The sequence below is a fragment of the Mastacembelus armatus genome, chromosome 9, assembly GCF_900324485.2.
Source record: "Mastacembelus armatus chromosome 9, fMasArm1.2, whole genome shotgun sequence".
In the NCBI taxonomy this organism is placed as follows: Eukaryota; Metazoa; Chordata; class Actinopteri; order Synbranchiformes; family Mastacembelidae; genus Mastacembelus; species Mastacembelus armatus.
In genome coordinates, this window is record NC_046641.1 from 6,549,779 (window position 1) to 6,567,173 (window position 17,395).

General features: G+C 42.3%; 2 protein-coding genes across 2 annotated transcripts; both read left to right on the top strand.

Annotated features, from left to right (window-relative positions):
* Window positions 1–6,610: 6,610 nt before the first annotated feature.
* Window positions 6,611–12,089, top strand: lgi3 (leucine-rich repeat LGI family, member 3). The gene is made up of 9 exons (XM_026321813.1): window positions 6,611–6,904; window positions 7,760–7,831; window positions 8,398–8,469; window positions 9,547–9,618; window positions 9,722–9,793; window positions 10,078–10,247; window positions 10,333–10,497; window positions 10,585–10,675; window positions 10,789–12,089. The coding sequence occupies exons 1-9, from the start codon at window positions 6,681–6,683 to the stop codon at window positions 11,516–11,518; spliced, it is 1,668 nt and encodes a 555-aa protein (XP_026177598.1). The 5' UTR covers window positions 6,611–6,680; the 3' UTR covers window positions 11,519–12,089.
* Window positions 12,090–13,028: 939 nt separating this feature from the next.
* Window positions 13,029–16,632, top strand: chmp7 (charged multivesicular body protein 7). The gene is made up of 10 exons (XM_026322633.2): window positions 13,029–13,622; window positions 13,712–13,883; window positions 14,195–14,380; window positions 14,477–14,610; window positions 14,874–14,922; window positions 15,063–15,182; window positions 15,287–15,385; window positions 15,477–15,534; window positions 15,634–15,861; window positions 15,955–16,632. The coding sequence occupies exons 1-10, from the start codon at window positions 13,360–13,362 to the stop codon at window positions 16,008–16,010; spliced, it is 1,365 nt and encodes a 454-aa protein (XP_026178418.1). The 5' UTR covers window positions 13,029–13,359; the 3' UTR covers window positions 16,011–16,632.
* Window positions 16,633–17,395: the final 763 nt, after the last annotated feature.

Below are 17,395 nucleotides of genomic sequence, written 5' to 3' on the forward strand. Positions count from 1 at the left end.
TAAATTACTTAAAATTAACATATCATCTGCAAACTATAACTCTTCTGAGAGTTAGTAATATAAGCAAGATGAGTCGCATGCATGTTTCACTGGTGGTCTTTTAGATCAATTGCTTTGTGCTCTTGTTTACCAGACACGGTTTGATTTATTCCAGTTTAGGATTATCATCTCCAGGTCTACAGAAAAACCTGAGCCCCTTCATTAATCTCCACCGTGTGTATTTCCTGTCAGGTGGACAGATGACCTGCCCTTCAACTCTGTGCCACCCTGTGGAGGAGACATGTCGTCAATCAGGGACCATTTTACTGCTGGTGGTGGCACCGGTGTGTGTGTGTGTGTGTGTTATGTGAGTCTCTGGAGCAGATGAGCAGTGTCATCAGCGTGTTGCTGTGTACCTCTGTGTCCTCAATGAAATGACTATTTATGGCAAACAGGGGAAGAGTTTAGTGGTGCTGTCAATGCACATGAGGAGACAGAGACAAGCGTTTACAGCAGAACAGTCCTGGAACTGGTGAATAGCTTCCTGGCCAGCGTCCATGTGCAAGGTGAAGGAGACTTGTCTCTTGTCCTGGTATTCCTCCCTGTGCCAAGTCCATAAAAAAAGAGTCCTCAGACGGTGCAGACATTAAGTGTGTGGGCAACCGCAGCAGACAGGCTTAGCTCCAGTGCACCATAGATTGATTTCAAAACAGAAGAGGAATTTTAATTTTGTGTTGTTTGCCTCGTTAACAATGGTTACAATGATGAACAGCTCTTTTGTGTCTATATGAGGCCACTGTGGTTTAGGGTGTAGTTCACTTTTTAAGGACATATTTTGTAGCAGAATAAAATATGTAATACTTTTAATGATTATAATTATTTTGTCACTGGACGCAGAGGTTGTGGTACTGAACCCTCTGTGAAGTAGAAGTGACAGCTGAAGGCAGCCTATATCCTCGCCTCAACTCTGCTCTTTTGGTTGTTGATGTTTCTAGCTCTGCACAGGACTCCGGGACCTGTCTATATGACAGGTCCCCAGTGCCCAGGCTGCTCTCTGGGACAGATATGACAGAAGGGGTGAGCCTGGGGCATGGCCTGTCATTCACTGCATGTCTTGCTATTGTCTTTGAGCCACTGCCCCGTTCCTTCTTTTGCCCACATCACAAAAACCAGAAACAAGAAAACTGTGCATTCCCTATGCTAAAAGTAATATGTTACGCCCAACTATCCAACTGAACACAATCCTACACTGTGCCATAAATACTTCAGACAACCAGAAAATTATTGGTGTATAATTGTTTAGTAATGACTAGAAATTACACTTTTCACATCAGTCCATCTATTAGCTATACTGTCCATCCTGAGGAATGTGTGGGGCAAATATCATGACATTACATACAACAGTTGTTGAGATAGTTTATTGAAAACCAGCACTGCCACCCCTGAAGCAAAGTGTCTGGTCAAAAACAAAGAAATCCCTTCAAATATCAACATATGTTGTTGTATGCAATATGTTGTTACCCCCCTGCCCATCATAATTAATACAAATACCCAGTAAGTACGTTGTCGGTATCATATGTACAAAATATTCACAGTGTCCAAATGGGTGAAAAGAAAACCTTTCAAGGCAAATGTTTCTGCACTGCCTCATAGCTAACTTTCTAATTGACAGGATTCGTGGATAGAGTATTTATGTTGTCTGGAGGCGCGGGTGTGGTCAGGTAAATGAGACGGGTGAGGATGTTTGTTTGGTGTCGAACTAGCACTGGGGTGGGGAGGGGGTAGTGGTGGTGGTGTCTGCCCGACGAGGCGTGTGTTGGCGTCCATACAAAAATGGACGCCTACAGGCATGGCCCCGCCTCTTTCCCACCAGATCGACTTTCTTCAGTGCAGGAATGAGACACAGACACCTCCTCCAGGCTGAGACATATAATCTGGGCCTGTCAGGGCCTTTATCAAACAGGATCAAGTGCTGCACTGGGCCTTTCTCCCCAGTCCCCACAGGCAGTGAGATACCTACACACACATTCCTTCGACACATCCCTGTCCCAAGAGGCGTATCACCTGTCTTTTGTGGCAGCTCAGTGCGAGGGTGTGGAGAGGGCTAGAGTACAGTTGCTTCACTGCATTGTCCTCATTGAAAGCTAAGAGAGCAGCGTGGCCTACGGTTTGGAAGATGTTTTCTAATCCCTTGAGTCTCAAAGTGTCAGAATGCTGATTGTTAGAAAACCCCTGATTTTGTGTTTTTGGCTGCGGTCAGCTTTCACTGTAAATATAATGACAGTATGACCTGTTGATTATGGGAGATTAGTTCAGCAGGCTGTTTTTAGCCTAGTGAGGATGCTGCAGCCCACCTTAGGAAGCCCTCCTTTGCTCTGTTGTCTCAGCTCAAAGGCCCCATCGCTGTGAGCGACCAGATAAAGAGGTTATGAACCAAAGCAGCAGCATCACTGTGCTCAGGGCTCTAATCATATCAGTCTGAGCCATATGTCTTTGTACTCTCTCTAATTGAATTGAGCCTGAGATGAGATTGGCTGACATACCACCCACTGACTTAGCCACACTTAGGGTGAGGCAGGGAATAAGAGCAATTTGGGATTGCTGTTTCCTTGGCACAGTTTGATTTGTAATCATAAAGGTATCCCACACCCTGTATGCTGCAGTTTCATTTCGCTGTTTTCATTGCTGCCAGTAGATTTGTTTTAAGGCCTCGACAATTGTTGTCCAATATAAAATAATTTTGACTGTTATTCTACAGACTCATCAAATACGAAAGATTTGCACTCAGCAAGGCCTGCTGGGACACTTACTTTATTGAATTTCTCGGTCATGTGTCAATGCATTATCTGCTCCTGTCCTGTCCATTAACAAGTTGAACTGAATTACTGGCATCTCTCAGCTAGTGGCCTCATCAAGACACATGAAGATTATGTTAATGATGCAGTGCCTCCGAATTAACAGTTTATTTACGTACATGTCCCCCTCTGTTAATTACCGTGTGTGAAGAACTGCAGAAGAGGTGCAGGCGTGTTGCTTTTATGTCAACGACAGCACAGTGTCTGCAGTATAGAAACCCCATAGCGTGTGCGTACATGTCTGAGTGCTGTCTCGACACCTCATTGAGTCCTGTATGAAGCACATTGCCTTGAGCAGCTGGGGTTTTCCCTGAAAAGAACTGAGGTGAAACATATTTCTTCTTTCTTCCTATTTGGTTTTTCCTGTTTCCTGTGCAGCCATAAGGCCAAACTGTGAAAACCAGACAGAAATGGAAACAGACAGACAGAGAGGTCTTTTCAGGCCCCTTGGCCCATAACCAGAATAGGATGTGGGTTTGAAGCCGAAGTGAACAGAGTGAGTGTTACATGTGGCTGTGACGTGGAGTTAAAGTTGTCCAAACGCGGCTGGCCGATGGAATGGAGAGGTGAAAAGCTCTCGTTTTAGGTGTGATGAGAAGTTGAGAGTCTGGCACAGAGAACAGGAGCATTTTATGATGTTCGATGACTACGTTTTGCCAAACGCGGCCTGACCAAGCACTCCTAATGTTCAGCTATCTGACTGAGTGGTGACTTCGCTGACCTTTGAAAAATTAATATGAAAGAAGGCAGCTGAAGAGACGCAAGTGTTAATGCTGCACTGTGTTTGACTGAAATATGTCCTGAGGCTGCACTAACTGAGGAAACACACAGAATCCTCGCAGTTTGTGCTCAAAATGTCTGTAAGTAGTTTCAAATAATTTAGAATAAAATGTAACATTTTAGTTGAACTTTTCTAGAGGAAACGGGACCTCTCTATACCGAGCACAACGTCATTATATTATTGCTTAGCTAAAAAAATAAAAACATTGTGTTGCCTTGGCTAACTTATGTGAATAGTTTTCTAACAGGTTCATCATATAACTTCCCATGTGATGATATGCCAATAATGATAAGGTAACTCAATATATATTATAGCTTTAAGGCTTCAATAGTTAAAAATACTTGTTTCAGAAGATGAAATTGTGCAAACTCTGATGTAATAACTGATTTGTTTCACACAGGACTTCATCCAAAACAGTATTTCAGACTGGAACCGTTGATTTAGTAAGTATACTTGTATAGTTGGAGAATTTTGTGGAGTAATCTCAGCAGCATTTCAGATCCCTCTGCCTCACACAGAGCATGTTAGGGCTTCCAGCTGCTGTTTCATGCTCTCTTCTCTATGCCATGCAATTATACTGGTTCCCACCGGAGGTTTGGATTGGGTGGAGCTCTGCAAAGAGTAAGCTCGGGCATTAACTGCTCCTCACAGAGCATGACTTACATAAATCCTCAAATACAGTTTGAAAAAAAAAAAAGAAGCTAAGATACACACAAGATGCATGGAAACATGGTGCATGAAAGCACAAAAGAAGATAAAAGAAAATAAAAATAGCTGCTGGGCAGGAAGTGGCATTCCCTGAGTGGATAAGGCACAAAGAGACACCACCCATAATTTTGTAACCGATTTTGCTCTCTGTAAAACTGTGTGCCACATCAAGTTTGCACAGATTTAAGTGATTTTTTTTTTTTTCAAAAACACTGGAGGTTTTTGAAACAGTTTCACTGATAGACATAAGACTGTCCAAAGGCTAAGAATAAAGTCTGATTTTAACGAAGCCCCTAAAGACCATCAGCATAATGCTTTTTACTTCATTTCATAGATTACAGTGGGTTTACATGCAGAGACCATGGGGGACTGTGAGTGAAAGGAAGAAAGAAAGAAAGAAAGAAAGTAACTTACTGAGTATTGTCAGTACATTTATAACTTGTCAGAACAAATTGGGTCAGATACTGAAAACAACATATGCTGCCTGTCTGGGTTGGGACTGCAAATGCTGAGATGCTGAGACCTGGGGCAGTGAGTTGCAGGGTCTCTGTGTTGACTCTCTGTGACAACAGAGTCCTTGTGTGGGAAGGCTGGTAACGCCTGGCACTGAGGCTGCAGTCCTGCCGCTGAATATTCAGCCAGCCTCTGCACAGTCACCTGCCCTAAACCAAATATATTTTATGGTCAGCAGTGCCCTCTGGTGTCATCACTCAGTAATGACAGACAGTTACTGGACAGGAACGTTTTCATTAGTCTGTGTAATGTCTGTGTTATAAAAGGTTGGTTACCGTGCATTTATTACTTGTTATTGTTGTCTAGCTAAAGCTATGTCTGTACCAAACTTGGAGATAGCTACACTTAGAGATAAACACAAATTGGAATATCACTAAATTGCATCATCAATAACAAAAAACAAATGGTGCAATATCATTGCAGGGGGCAGCAAATACACTGAAATTTCATCTAGCAAAGGACATGTTCCAGTCGGTCTGCATCTGACAGCCATACAGTTTACTGAGGTGGACCTAAAGGTGCCAAAGCAAAGGTTCTAGACATTTCTTTAATTCTGAAACAATGAGTCAATCAAAAGATTTAATAACTGACCAATGATTTGAGTAACATTTCAAGTAAAAATGGTAAACAGCATTCACTGGTTTCTCATATTCTTTGTTTTTTATTTGGGGCTATGTTCTTTCTTGGATTTATATAAAAACATACCTCAATACAATCAACACAACACAATTCATGTGTTCACATGTTAACAACAATCAAACACAGACATACCAAGACTCACAGCCATTGCATTACAATGACATGATGATTTACATACATTAAATTATTACATAAGACATTTTAATAGTAATACTATAATAATACTGCTATAATGATCGTTACTGTCATAATAATGCACGTCATTTCACTTAATCTGAAGTCTCTTACAGAAACTTATTTCATGATAACTATGATAATCATATACAAACCTCTTTGGATTATTTACCAGACAAAAGACATCTAAAGCTGTCATCCCAGGCTCTGTCAGCTTGTCATGGCTGTTTTTCACTATTTGATAAGAACAACCAGCGATTAGACGGTTAAGTTATTGGTAAATTATCCGATGATGATAATCCTTAGTGGCTATTTTAGCAGTAATGTTTATTAAATAGATTTTATGTTTTTTTTTCTCTGTTCTCTGAACATTCATACACTGTGTGTTGTGCGTTGTGTGGGTATTCAGACTGACCTCACCAATAACTAGTGTTTATTTTTTTCTTCTTGACTGAGGTGTCTATACCTTCATGCTTTCAGAAAACCTCAGCACTGGTTTCTGTTTAGAAACTACCAGAATATAAGCACCCTCCCACCCACACACAGCCACTGGCACATTCATACATGCGTGCACATTTTCCTTGATGCCTGCTTGTCTGCTCTTGTGACTGCAGCAGCTTGACAGGACTTCACAGCTGATAAGGCGTCCACAGAACATGCAGGCTCTGCCATCTCCCCTCTCCCTGCTGCTCTTTTTTTAAGGTTTTCTGCATGTGCAATAGTGAATAATTAATTGTCAGCGATGCTGCCTACAGGTGCAAGTGCAGAGAGAAGGCACTCGTTCCCCCTCACTCCTGCAGTGTGCATGCTGGACTGCACAGATCCAGGGGAGCTGCAGAGCACCCACACCCACTGAGGATACACAGGACTACCTTTACTCCCTCTCCTCCCTCCCTTCCTTACTCTCTCATGCTGTGCCTCTCAACTCTGCGCTCGGTATTATCAGAAGTGCTCGGGTTGGAAACAGGCTGACCGTCTCCTCTCGACAAGCCACCTGCCACTTGAGGACAAACTTCAAGAACCTCAATCACATGGCTGCCCATTACTCCTGCCAGAGGATTCTGGAGCTCGGACAGAGATGGATGATCTGTTTGTTGGTTCTGTGTCTGTGTGTCTGCCTGTCAGGAGAATCAAATGCCAGGAAAGCCCCCAAGATCCCCCGCTGTCCTGCGACCTGCTCCTGCACCAAAGACAGTGCCTTCTGCGTGGATACCAAGGCTATCCCCAAGAGCTTCCCCCCTGGAATCATCTCTCTGTGAGTCCAAAATTCATCTGCGTGTCTTTCACTCACCAGAATCTTCTTTTCATAAACTGTATGAAGTCTCAGCAGTGTGCAGGCTGGTACAGATGGCTACATCACTGATGTCACCCTCCATTATGTAATGATGCATTAAAACACACTGCTTGTCATAAAGTGGATATTGCTCTGTTTCCTGCTGATGTTTTCTTGATGCTGTGTGTTTTTGCACTGACAAAAGGAGCTGTATGTCAGACAGCTATTCAAAATAATAACAATAATAATATGCCCCTTTACTGTACCATGATGAACTTAGTTGAGGGAGCAGAGCAGTAAAATCCTGTTGAGCTCCACGGAGGAATACTAACAATAGATTGCCTATCTCGCTGCAGGAGATCTGCTTCTCCTCTGAGAGACTGAATCTTGAGGATATACGCTCAGTAAATGGAGCAAATACAATGAAATGAAAAGCTTAAAACTGGGTGGGAGATGGAGGGATGGGTTTGTTATTTTGCTGAGATGGTTAGGTGCTCCTGTCATGTGCTATTGATCACCCATCGATTGAATATTGAGTTTTCACTGTTGAGAGAATTCAAGAGCAAAGGCTGATGCCCTCATTTTACAACAGCCAAGAAGTAAAGAAGGTAAGAAGGAAGTTATGTGTCCTAGTTTTTAAAAGATGTATTCCTCTTTGAAACTAACAATGCAGGGACAAACATGTTTGGAAAGAAGAAGGGTTTTAGAAGGAATAAAAATGACATGATGAGTAATGTGAGGAAATCATAAAACATGTGGTGCCACACTGCTAAGCTTTGGCAATTCCTACATAATAAAGACTCACGGGATGATAACGTATGTTTTTTGTCTGAACAGGACGATGGTGAACGCAGCATTTACCACAATCCCAGAGGGGGCTTTCTCACACCTTCACCTGCTGCAGTTCCTGTGAGTGCTCCGACCTACAGCAGAGCATGAACACATCAGTCAAAGATCCTAAACTTTTGATTTGATCTCTCTCTCACAATCCTTTCTCTTTATAAAAACACAGTCACAAAACACTAGATCACAGGTATGTGTGCACACAGCTGATATTGTACCGCACGCAGACATCTTTTGTTTTGCAGTGACAATGAAAGGACTTCAGCTACTAGAAATGAATGGCTATTGGAAACAGTGGTGACATAGCAGTAATAAGAGTAAAGTGGCTCTGTATCAGTGTCATTGCCAATGACTGACTCCCTTCAGTTGTGCTGTGCTGGACAAAGAGCTGATTATATCCTCAGATGCAGTCATGAGCCTGTGCTCATATGTGTGTCTGTGCATAGCTCTGCATGTGTTTGTGTACATTTGAAATGTATTTACTGTATTTTATTGTTCAGACCTTTAGGCCTATAGTTGTCTTCATGTATTCTGAATGTTTTACAAGTGTTTTAGATACTGGAAGTCAGACACTTAGGTGTTTCCCTCGGGCTTTATAATTTGATCATCACTGCCTCCTTTTGAATTTACAGGCTCCTGAACTCCAACACATTCACAACAATTGCTGACGATGCATTTGCTGGTCTGTCTCACCTGCAGTACCTGTGAGTGCCTCACTTTATGCTACAAAAATGCAAGATGCTGCTACTATACAATACGGTTTACTGAATCCCATCTTCAATCTTTAATAAGTTGAGTGTTGCGTTGCATCTAATTTTTGAAAATATCAAAATCAGCTGTAGTACTGTGTCCTAGCTTGGTCTGGTAGGACAAATTGGTGGCAAACTTTAAATAGATATTACTGTGTAGCTGACATTACTGAGTCAATTTGCTTTAATTAAGGCTGCATTGGAAGAATTCAGGATTGGACTCTGCGGTTCTTTGGAAGTTTGGCAAAGAATGCCAAAAAGTAAAACTAAAAATAAATCTTCCTACGACAGCAAGCACAGAGCCTCTGTAGTGTGATAAAGCTGAATATGCTATTCTATGAATTGATGGGCTAGAAAGTAGTTAGCTGGAGTGCTTTCTGTGATGACCCTGCCTCAGGCTGTTAACTGTGACTGGCTCTGGCTGCAGCCCAGCCAACAGGCCTCAATGTATCACAGCTACTACTGCCATTACCCATTGTGAATGCTAATAAGTTATATTTTCATATCCAGCCACCTCCAGAGAGTCTGTACATACTGTATGTCCCAGACTATCAGTACACAAAGCAGACAGGATCTAATGATGCTGACTGGGAGACCTTTGTAATACTTGCTGCCCTCAGTGTTTCATTTTTATCACATTAATCACAGCTATAAAATCAGATTTTAAGGATTTTTAAACACTGTTTTCATTACAGTTATTTACATTAGTAATAGGCTTGATTAAATAGAAAATAAAAGATTATATTGTCATCATGGGTGGAAACAGACAGATGGACAGGTCCACCAGGGCCCACCATGATTCCAAAGAGATGATGATGAGATGCAAACTTTCACCCTAGGAGCTGTAACACGGCTGCAAAGCAACACAAAATGACAACAAGCTCACAAAACAAGCACAAAGTTGTGTCATTTGTAGTCGTTTGTAGCTCTCGGTCTGGGGGCTGTGTACAGGAGGGGTAGGAAGCCTTTTACCTGTGTGTGCCCAGTGGCTCACTTTTTCCTAACTTTGTCATCACTTTGTTCTCTTGTCAGGTTCATTGAGAATAATGACATCCAGGCTCTGTCTAAGTACACCTTCAGAGGACTCAAATCCCTGACTCATCTGTAAGTATTTTGCTGAGTTATGAATTTGGTGATCGGCTTTATTTAATAAATATGTTCTACAGAAGAACAATAAAATAATGTTCTCCAAATGGATTTTTTTCAGATCTCTATCAAACAACAACCTGCAGCAGCTGCCAAGAGATATCTTCAAACATCTAGACATCCTCACAGATTTGTAAGTGTCCACTAAAATCAGAACAGTGTCTTGACATCCAGAGAGCCTTGACCCTACAATAGGTCACTACAAAACACTGAGGTTCCCTCTGGGTTTAGTGGTCTACCACACATCTGCAAAACTGTCTGGTTAAACTGTGCGGTTTCCTTCTAATACAAACCATGCAATGTTTTTTTTTTTCTTATCTTATTTCTGCTCCATACCAAGAGAGTTGGAAGTTTTATCTTTGAGAATTTAAGAGATTTAACGTGACATATTTTTTCCATTCCCTGTCTGTTCCTCAGAGACCTGCGTGGAAACTCTTTCCGCTGTGACTGTAAAATCAAGTGGCTGGTAGACTGGATGGAGAAGACCAACACTTCTGTTCCTGCCATCTACTGTGCCAGCCCCTTTGAATTCCAGGGACGCAGAATCCACGATCTTGCCCCACGAGACTTCAATTGCATCAGTGCAGGTTTCACTTCAGACCTGTCTCTTTGCAAAACTCGATATCATGCCATAACTTTTTGGTTTCACACTCACTGTTTGTCTTCTCATAGATTTTGCTGTTTATGAAAACTTCCCATTCCACTCTGTGTCAGTGGAGTCCTATGAGTTTAATGGAGACCAGTTTGTTGCCTTTGCTCAACCTGACTCAGGGTTCTGCACCCTCTATGTGTGGGATCATGTGGAGATGGTCTTCAGAAGGTTTCACAACATTACCTGTAAGTTACAGTCTATGAAAGCATAAGAATTGGACGTGTGTGTGTGTGTGTTTGTTTATTTGGCTTCTGTGTGTCTTTCTCTTACAGCCCGCTCTGCTGTGTACTGCAAACCAGTGGTGATAGACAACACACTTTATATGGTTGTGGCTCAACTTTTTGGAGGATCTCACATCTACAAGTGAGACTTTAATATTGCATTGAGAAGTTGATATTTTGGTAATTGGTGACCAAGCTTATCTAATTGTCTGCATGAAAGCAGCTTATACTACAATAATGTTTTTGTTTTCACAGGTGGGAGGAGGATCCACAGCGCTTTATAAAGATCCAAGACATAGACACCACTCGAGTGAGAAAACCCAACTTCGTGGAGACCTTCCAGCTGGATGGAGAGTGGTACTTTGTAGTAGCAGACAGCTCCAAGGCAGGGTCCACTAGCATTTATCGCTGGAACAGCAATGGCTTCTACTCCCACCAGTCCCTCCATCCCTGGCATAGGGACACCCACGTTGAGTTCCTTGATGCTGGGGGAAAACCTCACCTCATCCTCTCCAGCGCTTCTCAGCCTCCAGTGGTTTACCAGTGGAACCGAAGCCAGAAGCAGTTTGCTTTTTTTTTCCAAATCACAGAGCTGGCAGATGTGCAGATGGTTAAGCATTTTTGGGTGAGGAAAGTTCTTTACCTTTGCCTGACGCGCTTCATTGGTGACTCCAAGATTCTCCGCTGGGAAGGGCAGCGTTTCACAGAGATCCAGACTCTTCCCTCTCGGGGCTCAATGGCAGTGTATCCTTTCACAGTGGGTCTCCGCCAGTACCTCATTCTTGGAAGTGATTTCTCCTTCTCCAGAGTATATCTGTGGGATGACCTCACTCAGCGCTTTCAGCCCTTCCAGGAGCTCAACATGAGGGCCCCGCGTGCGTTCAGCTTGATATCCGTCGACAACAAGGACATACTGCTGGCTGCCAGCTTCAAAGGCAACACCCTGGCCTACCAGCACCTGGTGGTGGATCTCAGTGCCAAGTAGACGCTGAGAGAGGCAGGCGTCTCTGAGCCTATATGTACATGTGCCAAATAAAAGAAAGACTGAAAAATGTTGCGGGTTTTGAAGCGCAGACTAAAGGTCTGCTGTTTCGCCTGATGTTTTAAGCAAGGCCACTAATGAAAAGGTTACTCTATTTTTGTGCACTATCCCTTAACATCTGATGTGATAACATACAGCAACAGTAACATGCCAACCTAAGTGTCACGTCAGTGTCGCATCACTGCGTCTGTTCTGCCAACAATATGTCTAACCAATTACTTTTTGGAATGATTATGTTGCATATTGTGCTTTACTAACAGTGATGTGCATGTATATCTGTTGAATTATTCACTGGATGAGACTGGATATTGTAAAGTTTTATAGGTTACATGGTATGGTTTAAAACTGTTAATAGGGTTTTGCATGACACTGTACAAATAAAATATGTAAAATGAGCAATACTTAGCATTGCAAACTTGATCATTTTTATCTTTGTACATAAAATATCATTGAATTTGTTCTTCAGTAACACTATCGGATTAGAGCCGACCTGAGGCATGAGAAAACTAAATAATGGGCCCCAAAATGAACTGAAAATGTCCACTTGCTTAAAGTATCGCTGTGTTTCTTTATAACTATATGTATTTTGAGCTGTATTCCTTGATTTTGCAGGCAGCTAATGCAGTTCATGACTGAAGTGTTTCAGGAATAGGATCAATGAGAAAATGTATATAAAGTTACAAAAGGTTCAAATTCTATCACGTTTTTTTTTAATGTACAGTAAAGGCTGTAGCTATTTGATTCTTGCTGTATGCATTTGCACATGAAAAGTGTGTGTGACAGAGGGGTATGATTAAATCACGTTTATGGCTCACAAAAAGTCCTGCGTCCATTGTCCTATATAGATACCATTGCTTTTCAAAAAACAGGCCCTGGTGTCATTGTTAGTTTTCATAGGCTACTACGAATGACATCCGGACCAAACCCATGAAGACCAAGAAGGCTACTGCAGAAACAACATTGCGTAATGTCATGACACACCTTTATACAGACGCCTTGTTATCCTGGGTTAGATGTTTAATAACAGATTAAACATTTATTTGTTGTTAATTTATTTGATTAAACATTTATTTGTTTTCATCATTCTCATGTTTATTTCACCTGCTAATGGCCCGTACCTGTTCATGAATATAAACTAAATATTTTTATCATCATTTTTGCGGGTGACCCTGTTTTGTAGTTAAATCCGGATGACGGTCTATGAGTCCTGTATTGTAAACTATACCGATGCCTAATAACTACAGCATTTACATGTAGAGCACAATAAGTAAGCCATGACCACATGAAGCGCACACATGGCAAAGAGACATGGACAGAAGAGAGTCTGCGCTTCAAAACCCGCAAACAGTATTTGTGAGCTGTTTGTAGGTGCGCTTGTTTCGTCTGACACGGTCTCTGCGTGGGCGGGGTTATGTAGCTCTACGTGGGTGCGGTTATCACCGCTTCCCCGCGCTGTGCTGACTTATAAAACGCGTGCTCCCACATGTTGTTATGTGACACTTTAGCTCGGGTTAGCCACATTTCACTGCATCATGGTGAAGTGAGGGTTTGTTTTGGCACTAGGCAGGGACGTGCGTGTATGACGTTTCCTCAACAGACGGACCTGAGCTTACATTAAAGGTCCGGGGCGGGTTTGGTCTCCGGTAGGACAGAGGGCCGGTGGTGGGTCCTGCTAGCGTTAGCCCGGCTCTAAGCTAACGTTAACCCCTTAGCCCTGCCCTAGCTGCCTGCTCGGTGTACCTAGCACGGCGGGTTTAGCCGAAGTTCAGTCCTGGGCATTACAGATGTCTAAGTCCGCCGACATGAGTCCACCGCCTGAGTGGGACGACGACGAGCGGATGAATTTCCTGTTCTCTGACTTCAAGGAGAACCGAGACGTCAACACGACGGACTGGGACAGTAAGATGGACTTCTGGACGGGGGTGATCGTGAAGAGCTGCAAGGACCGGGGCATCGTGTGTGTCAGTCTGCAGGACCTGAACCAGACCTTCAGGAGGAAAGAGAAATCCCCGCTGGGCCTGGCGACTGTCATCCAGTGCATGTCCAGGTAACTGCTGTGTCAGCTCTGTCACCGCCGCCTGTCTCCTCCAGTCTCCTTCAGTCTGGTTACACTGCCTGTACTTTGACTTGTGCCAGATGTGGGAAGATACAGAGGGAGTCCGAGTTTGCTGCCAATGTGGACTGCGGCTGGCTGTCCTGGGGAGTAGGCCTGCTGCTGGTGAAGCCTCTGAAATGGACTTTCTCCACTCTCCTGGGAAGCAGAGGGGTGCCTTTGGAGGAGTCTTTTGTTGTCATTGAACTAGTGAAGGTTTGTCTGTGTGTACCAGAATAAATGTGGTTGTACCTGAACCACCGGGATGTTTGTAATCCAGGTGCCATGACACGACACTTGTCTGGATGTGCCTTGTTTTAATGTGTCTCCAGTTTGTATTGCTGCACATATGGTTTACAGCATAGTGATACAAATTACTCAGATAAATTAAATGTGGTGTGCATCTGAACAAAAACTGAAACATCTATACAAATGTCTACTACTAATACTACTAGTACTATTACTGTAAGACCGCAGGCATTTTGAATAAGTTAGTGCTATATTCAAAGTTGTTTTTTGTTTTCCAGGAGAAAGCAACAGAATTACTGAGAGTGTACCGGAGCAGCGACTTTGCAAGCTGCTCCATCCTGTCATTTCAAGAACTCTGTGCCCTCTCCTCTGATGTCTGCGCCGACGAGAGCACCCTGTGCATGGCTCTGCTTCAGCTGCAGAGGGACAAGCAAGTGACGGTTTCATTGCACGAAGGCGAGAAGGTAAATGGTAACCTGCCAGCCGTTCTGCCCACGCACAGACTTTTAAAGGTGTGCTTTTCACTGTAGTCAGCCTTTCTTTCTGTGCTTCAATCACAGATTGTTAAGTTCTGTCAGCTCGGTCAGGACCGCGTCTCTCCAGTCAGTGATGTGGATATTGGGATCTACCAGCTGCAGCGCAGTGAGAAGCTGCTGGGAGAGCGGGTGGAGAAACTGGGCCTGGAGGCTGACAAGTACATCAGCTTAATTAACTTTGAAGTCGAATATTTAGTACTGATCGATGATAGTTTGCTAGAGATTTGTAACCACAGCAGTGATGGCTTCTTTCTTTTTCTTGTAAAACGTTAAATCAAGTCTGGATTCATCACATTATTTTAGAGAATGACATTTGGTTTTTGAGATTTAGTTCGAGTTGAAATGTTCCAGTTGTGAAATAACCACAGCTCAACATACACTGTGATGCTTGCTGAAGTCGCTTTGCATTTACTTTGTGCAGGTGCAAAGAGGAAGCTAGAACTCTGCTGCGGGAAGGGAAAAAATCACAGGTTGTTTTTTATTTTTTTATTTGACCTTTATTTAACCAGGTTAAATTAATTACAGTCTTACTGAACAGCTATTTTATTACTCCTAACCAAATATGCCCTAACAGTGGATTCAGTGGTAATATTCTTGGTGTATCCCACAGGCACTGAGGTGTTTGAGAGGACGCAAGAGGGTAGAAAAGAGAGCAGACAACTTGTTTGCCAAATTGGAGTCCATCAGAGGAATCCTGGACAGAATAGCCCAGTCACAGACTGATAAGATGGTAAGAAGGAGAATAAACCTCGTTCTGTCGAGGCCCTTCCTGGACACTTATCTGTAACCAAGTCTGTTGTCGGTGCTTTAAGCGTTTGGTGAACATGTCCGTAGGTAATACAGGCTTATCAGGCTGGAATGTCCGCCCTGAGACTCTCGCTTAAGGATGTGACTGTGGAACGTGCTGAGAGTCTTGTGGATCAAATCCAGGAGGTAGACCTTTATTTTAAGACCATGAAGTGTAATTTTATTAATTCACTGAATCTTAACCATCTTTAATATACCTTTTGTATTATTTAACCAGTTATGCGACACCCAAGATGAGGTCAACCAAACTATATCCAGTGGTGTGACTAGTGCAGGTATTCCATTGCTTTAGAGACAAACTTTAGTGTGTCTGTCTCTGCAGAATGCAAATCAGTGAGAATTAAGTTTATGTTTTTTTTTTTTTTTTTTCATAGATGAAGACATAGATGAGTTGGAGGAAGAACTGAAGTCTTTGTTGGAGGAGTCAAAGCCGGATTCAGGTTTACCTGAGGTCCCAGCAAACGCTCTGCGACTCCCCGGGGAGCCGAGCCTCCCAGGTAGTGGCCTGCTCAACTCTCTGCCTGCTGTTCCTCGCAGCCAGCTGTGTGTTACCGCTGAACAGCTGGAGGCAGACCTGAATCAGTTAACCCTTACAGATGCAGGTTTGGACTTTTTAACATTTCTTTCTTTTTTTCTAATCTGTCCTACTGCAATATACATGGATTGAAGTAACATGCGATCACCTCTGTGTCCAGGCTTTCAGCAGAAGAAGATGACCTTGCCAACCAAGGGATTAGAGTCTGCACAGTGATCACATAGGCAGAGTATGGCAGGTTTGAAGTCCTGCATCAACATATCAACACATACATTTATCTCTGCGTTTCTCACAAATTTTGTATGAGCCAGAGTTCATGAAAGAAAAATAACATGCCTAAACACTAAATCAGCAATTGCTGAATTATAATCAGAGATGATATAAAATAAATATCAGCACTTTCCTTCATTTAATGACAAATTGCCTTTACTGTGGTGGCATGCCAAAAAGGATTTAAAAAATGTTTCTCTCATAAATGAACCTTTGCGTTGTTAGCAGTATCTGAGGAATCTTCTGTCAAAAGTCATATGCTCTTTGGTATGCCACCACCAGGAGGGCTTTTAAAGGAGTGCAGTTTTTGACAAGAACAAGAGAAAAAGTGTATTTGTGGGTTATTGTGTGTTTATTGATGTCTGTATGTGTCCATCATTGCTAGTCCGGTAAAGTGAATTAAGTGGCCTTCTGAACTGTAAATATGAAACTTTAATCAGAGTATTATGCCAAATGTATTACAACCATAAATAAGTGTCTTTAGTCTCATACCTGTGGGAACTGAGAAACCTATTTTAAGTGAGTTTAATCAAATATGTTCCTCAAAATAAAATTTATTTTAATCAGTTGTCTTTAGTGGTATTTTTGCATACCAACACTAGGCAGTGTTTGAAGCAAAGACCAAACTAAGGAGAAAATACACACTTTCTACATTCATTACAAGCTTTGAGTTAGAATTAATCCAGATGAGCATCACTGAACAGCTATGATTGGTTTGCACAGTTGTGACTTGAAATTTATGATTTATTTATTCCAGTGATGACACCACATCTCAGAAAGTTGGAGCTGAAATCAGGGCGATTTGTGGGCCTAACATGTACTAACATTTGAATAGGTGGTTAATTACACATGAATAGTTTTAAATAGTTTTCCAGCATATTTGATTACAGAAATATCCTTTTTCCTAAATTGGTTTTATAATAAAGCTTAACTATATAAATATATACAGTGATTTGCCACCAGGGGTCACTCATTCATGATTCAAACTAATCACTTTCTCTGTTTGCAATAAAATAAAGCAGCTTTGCTCACGGCTTCAAAGACAGCCTCTATATTTTTTACACGTGTTGCATGATGGAGACACAAACTATTAATACACACAGTGTTACAATTTTGCTCTGGTACGGCCCATTTTTCCATTAACGTCCTCTGATTGAAGGAGGACACCTGGTGGCCAAGTGCAACCAACTACATGCACATTTGTGTAAACGTACACTACAGATTCCTTTCATTAACATTACTCTTCAGTCAGTGTGTTATTAACTTGTTGTTGCTGACCATGAATCATTAACCAGATGTATTGACATAGGCATCATCAATAAATTACATTT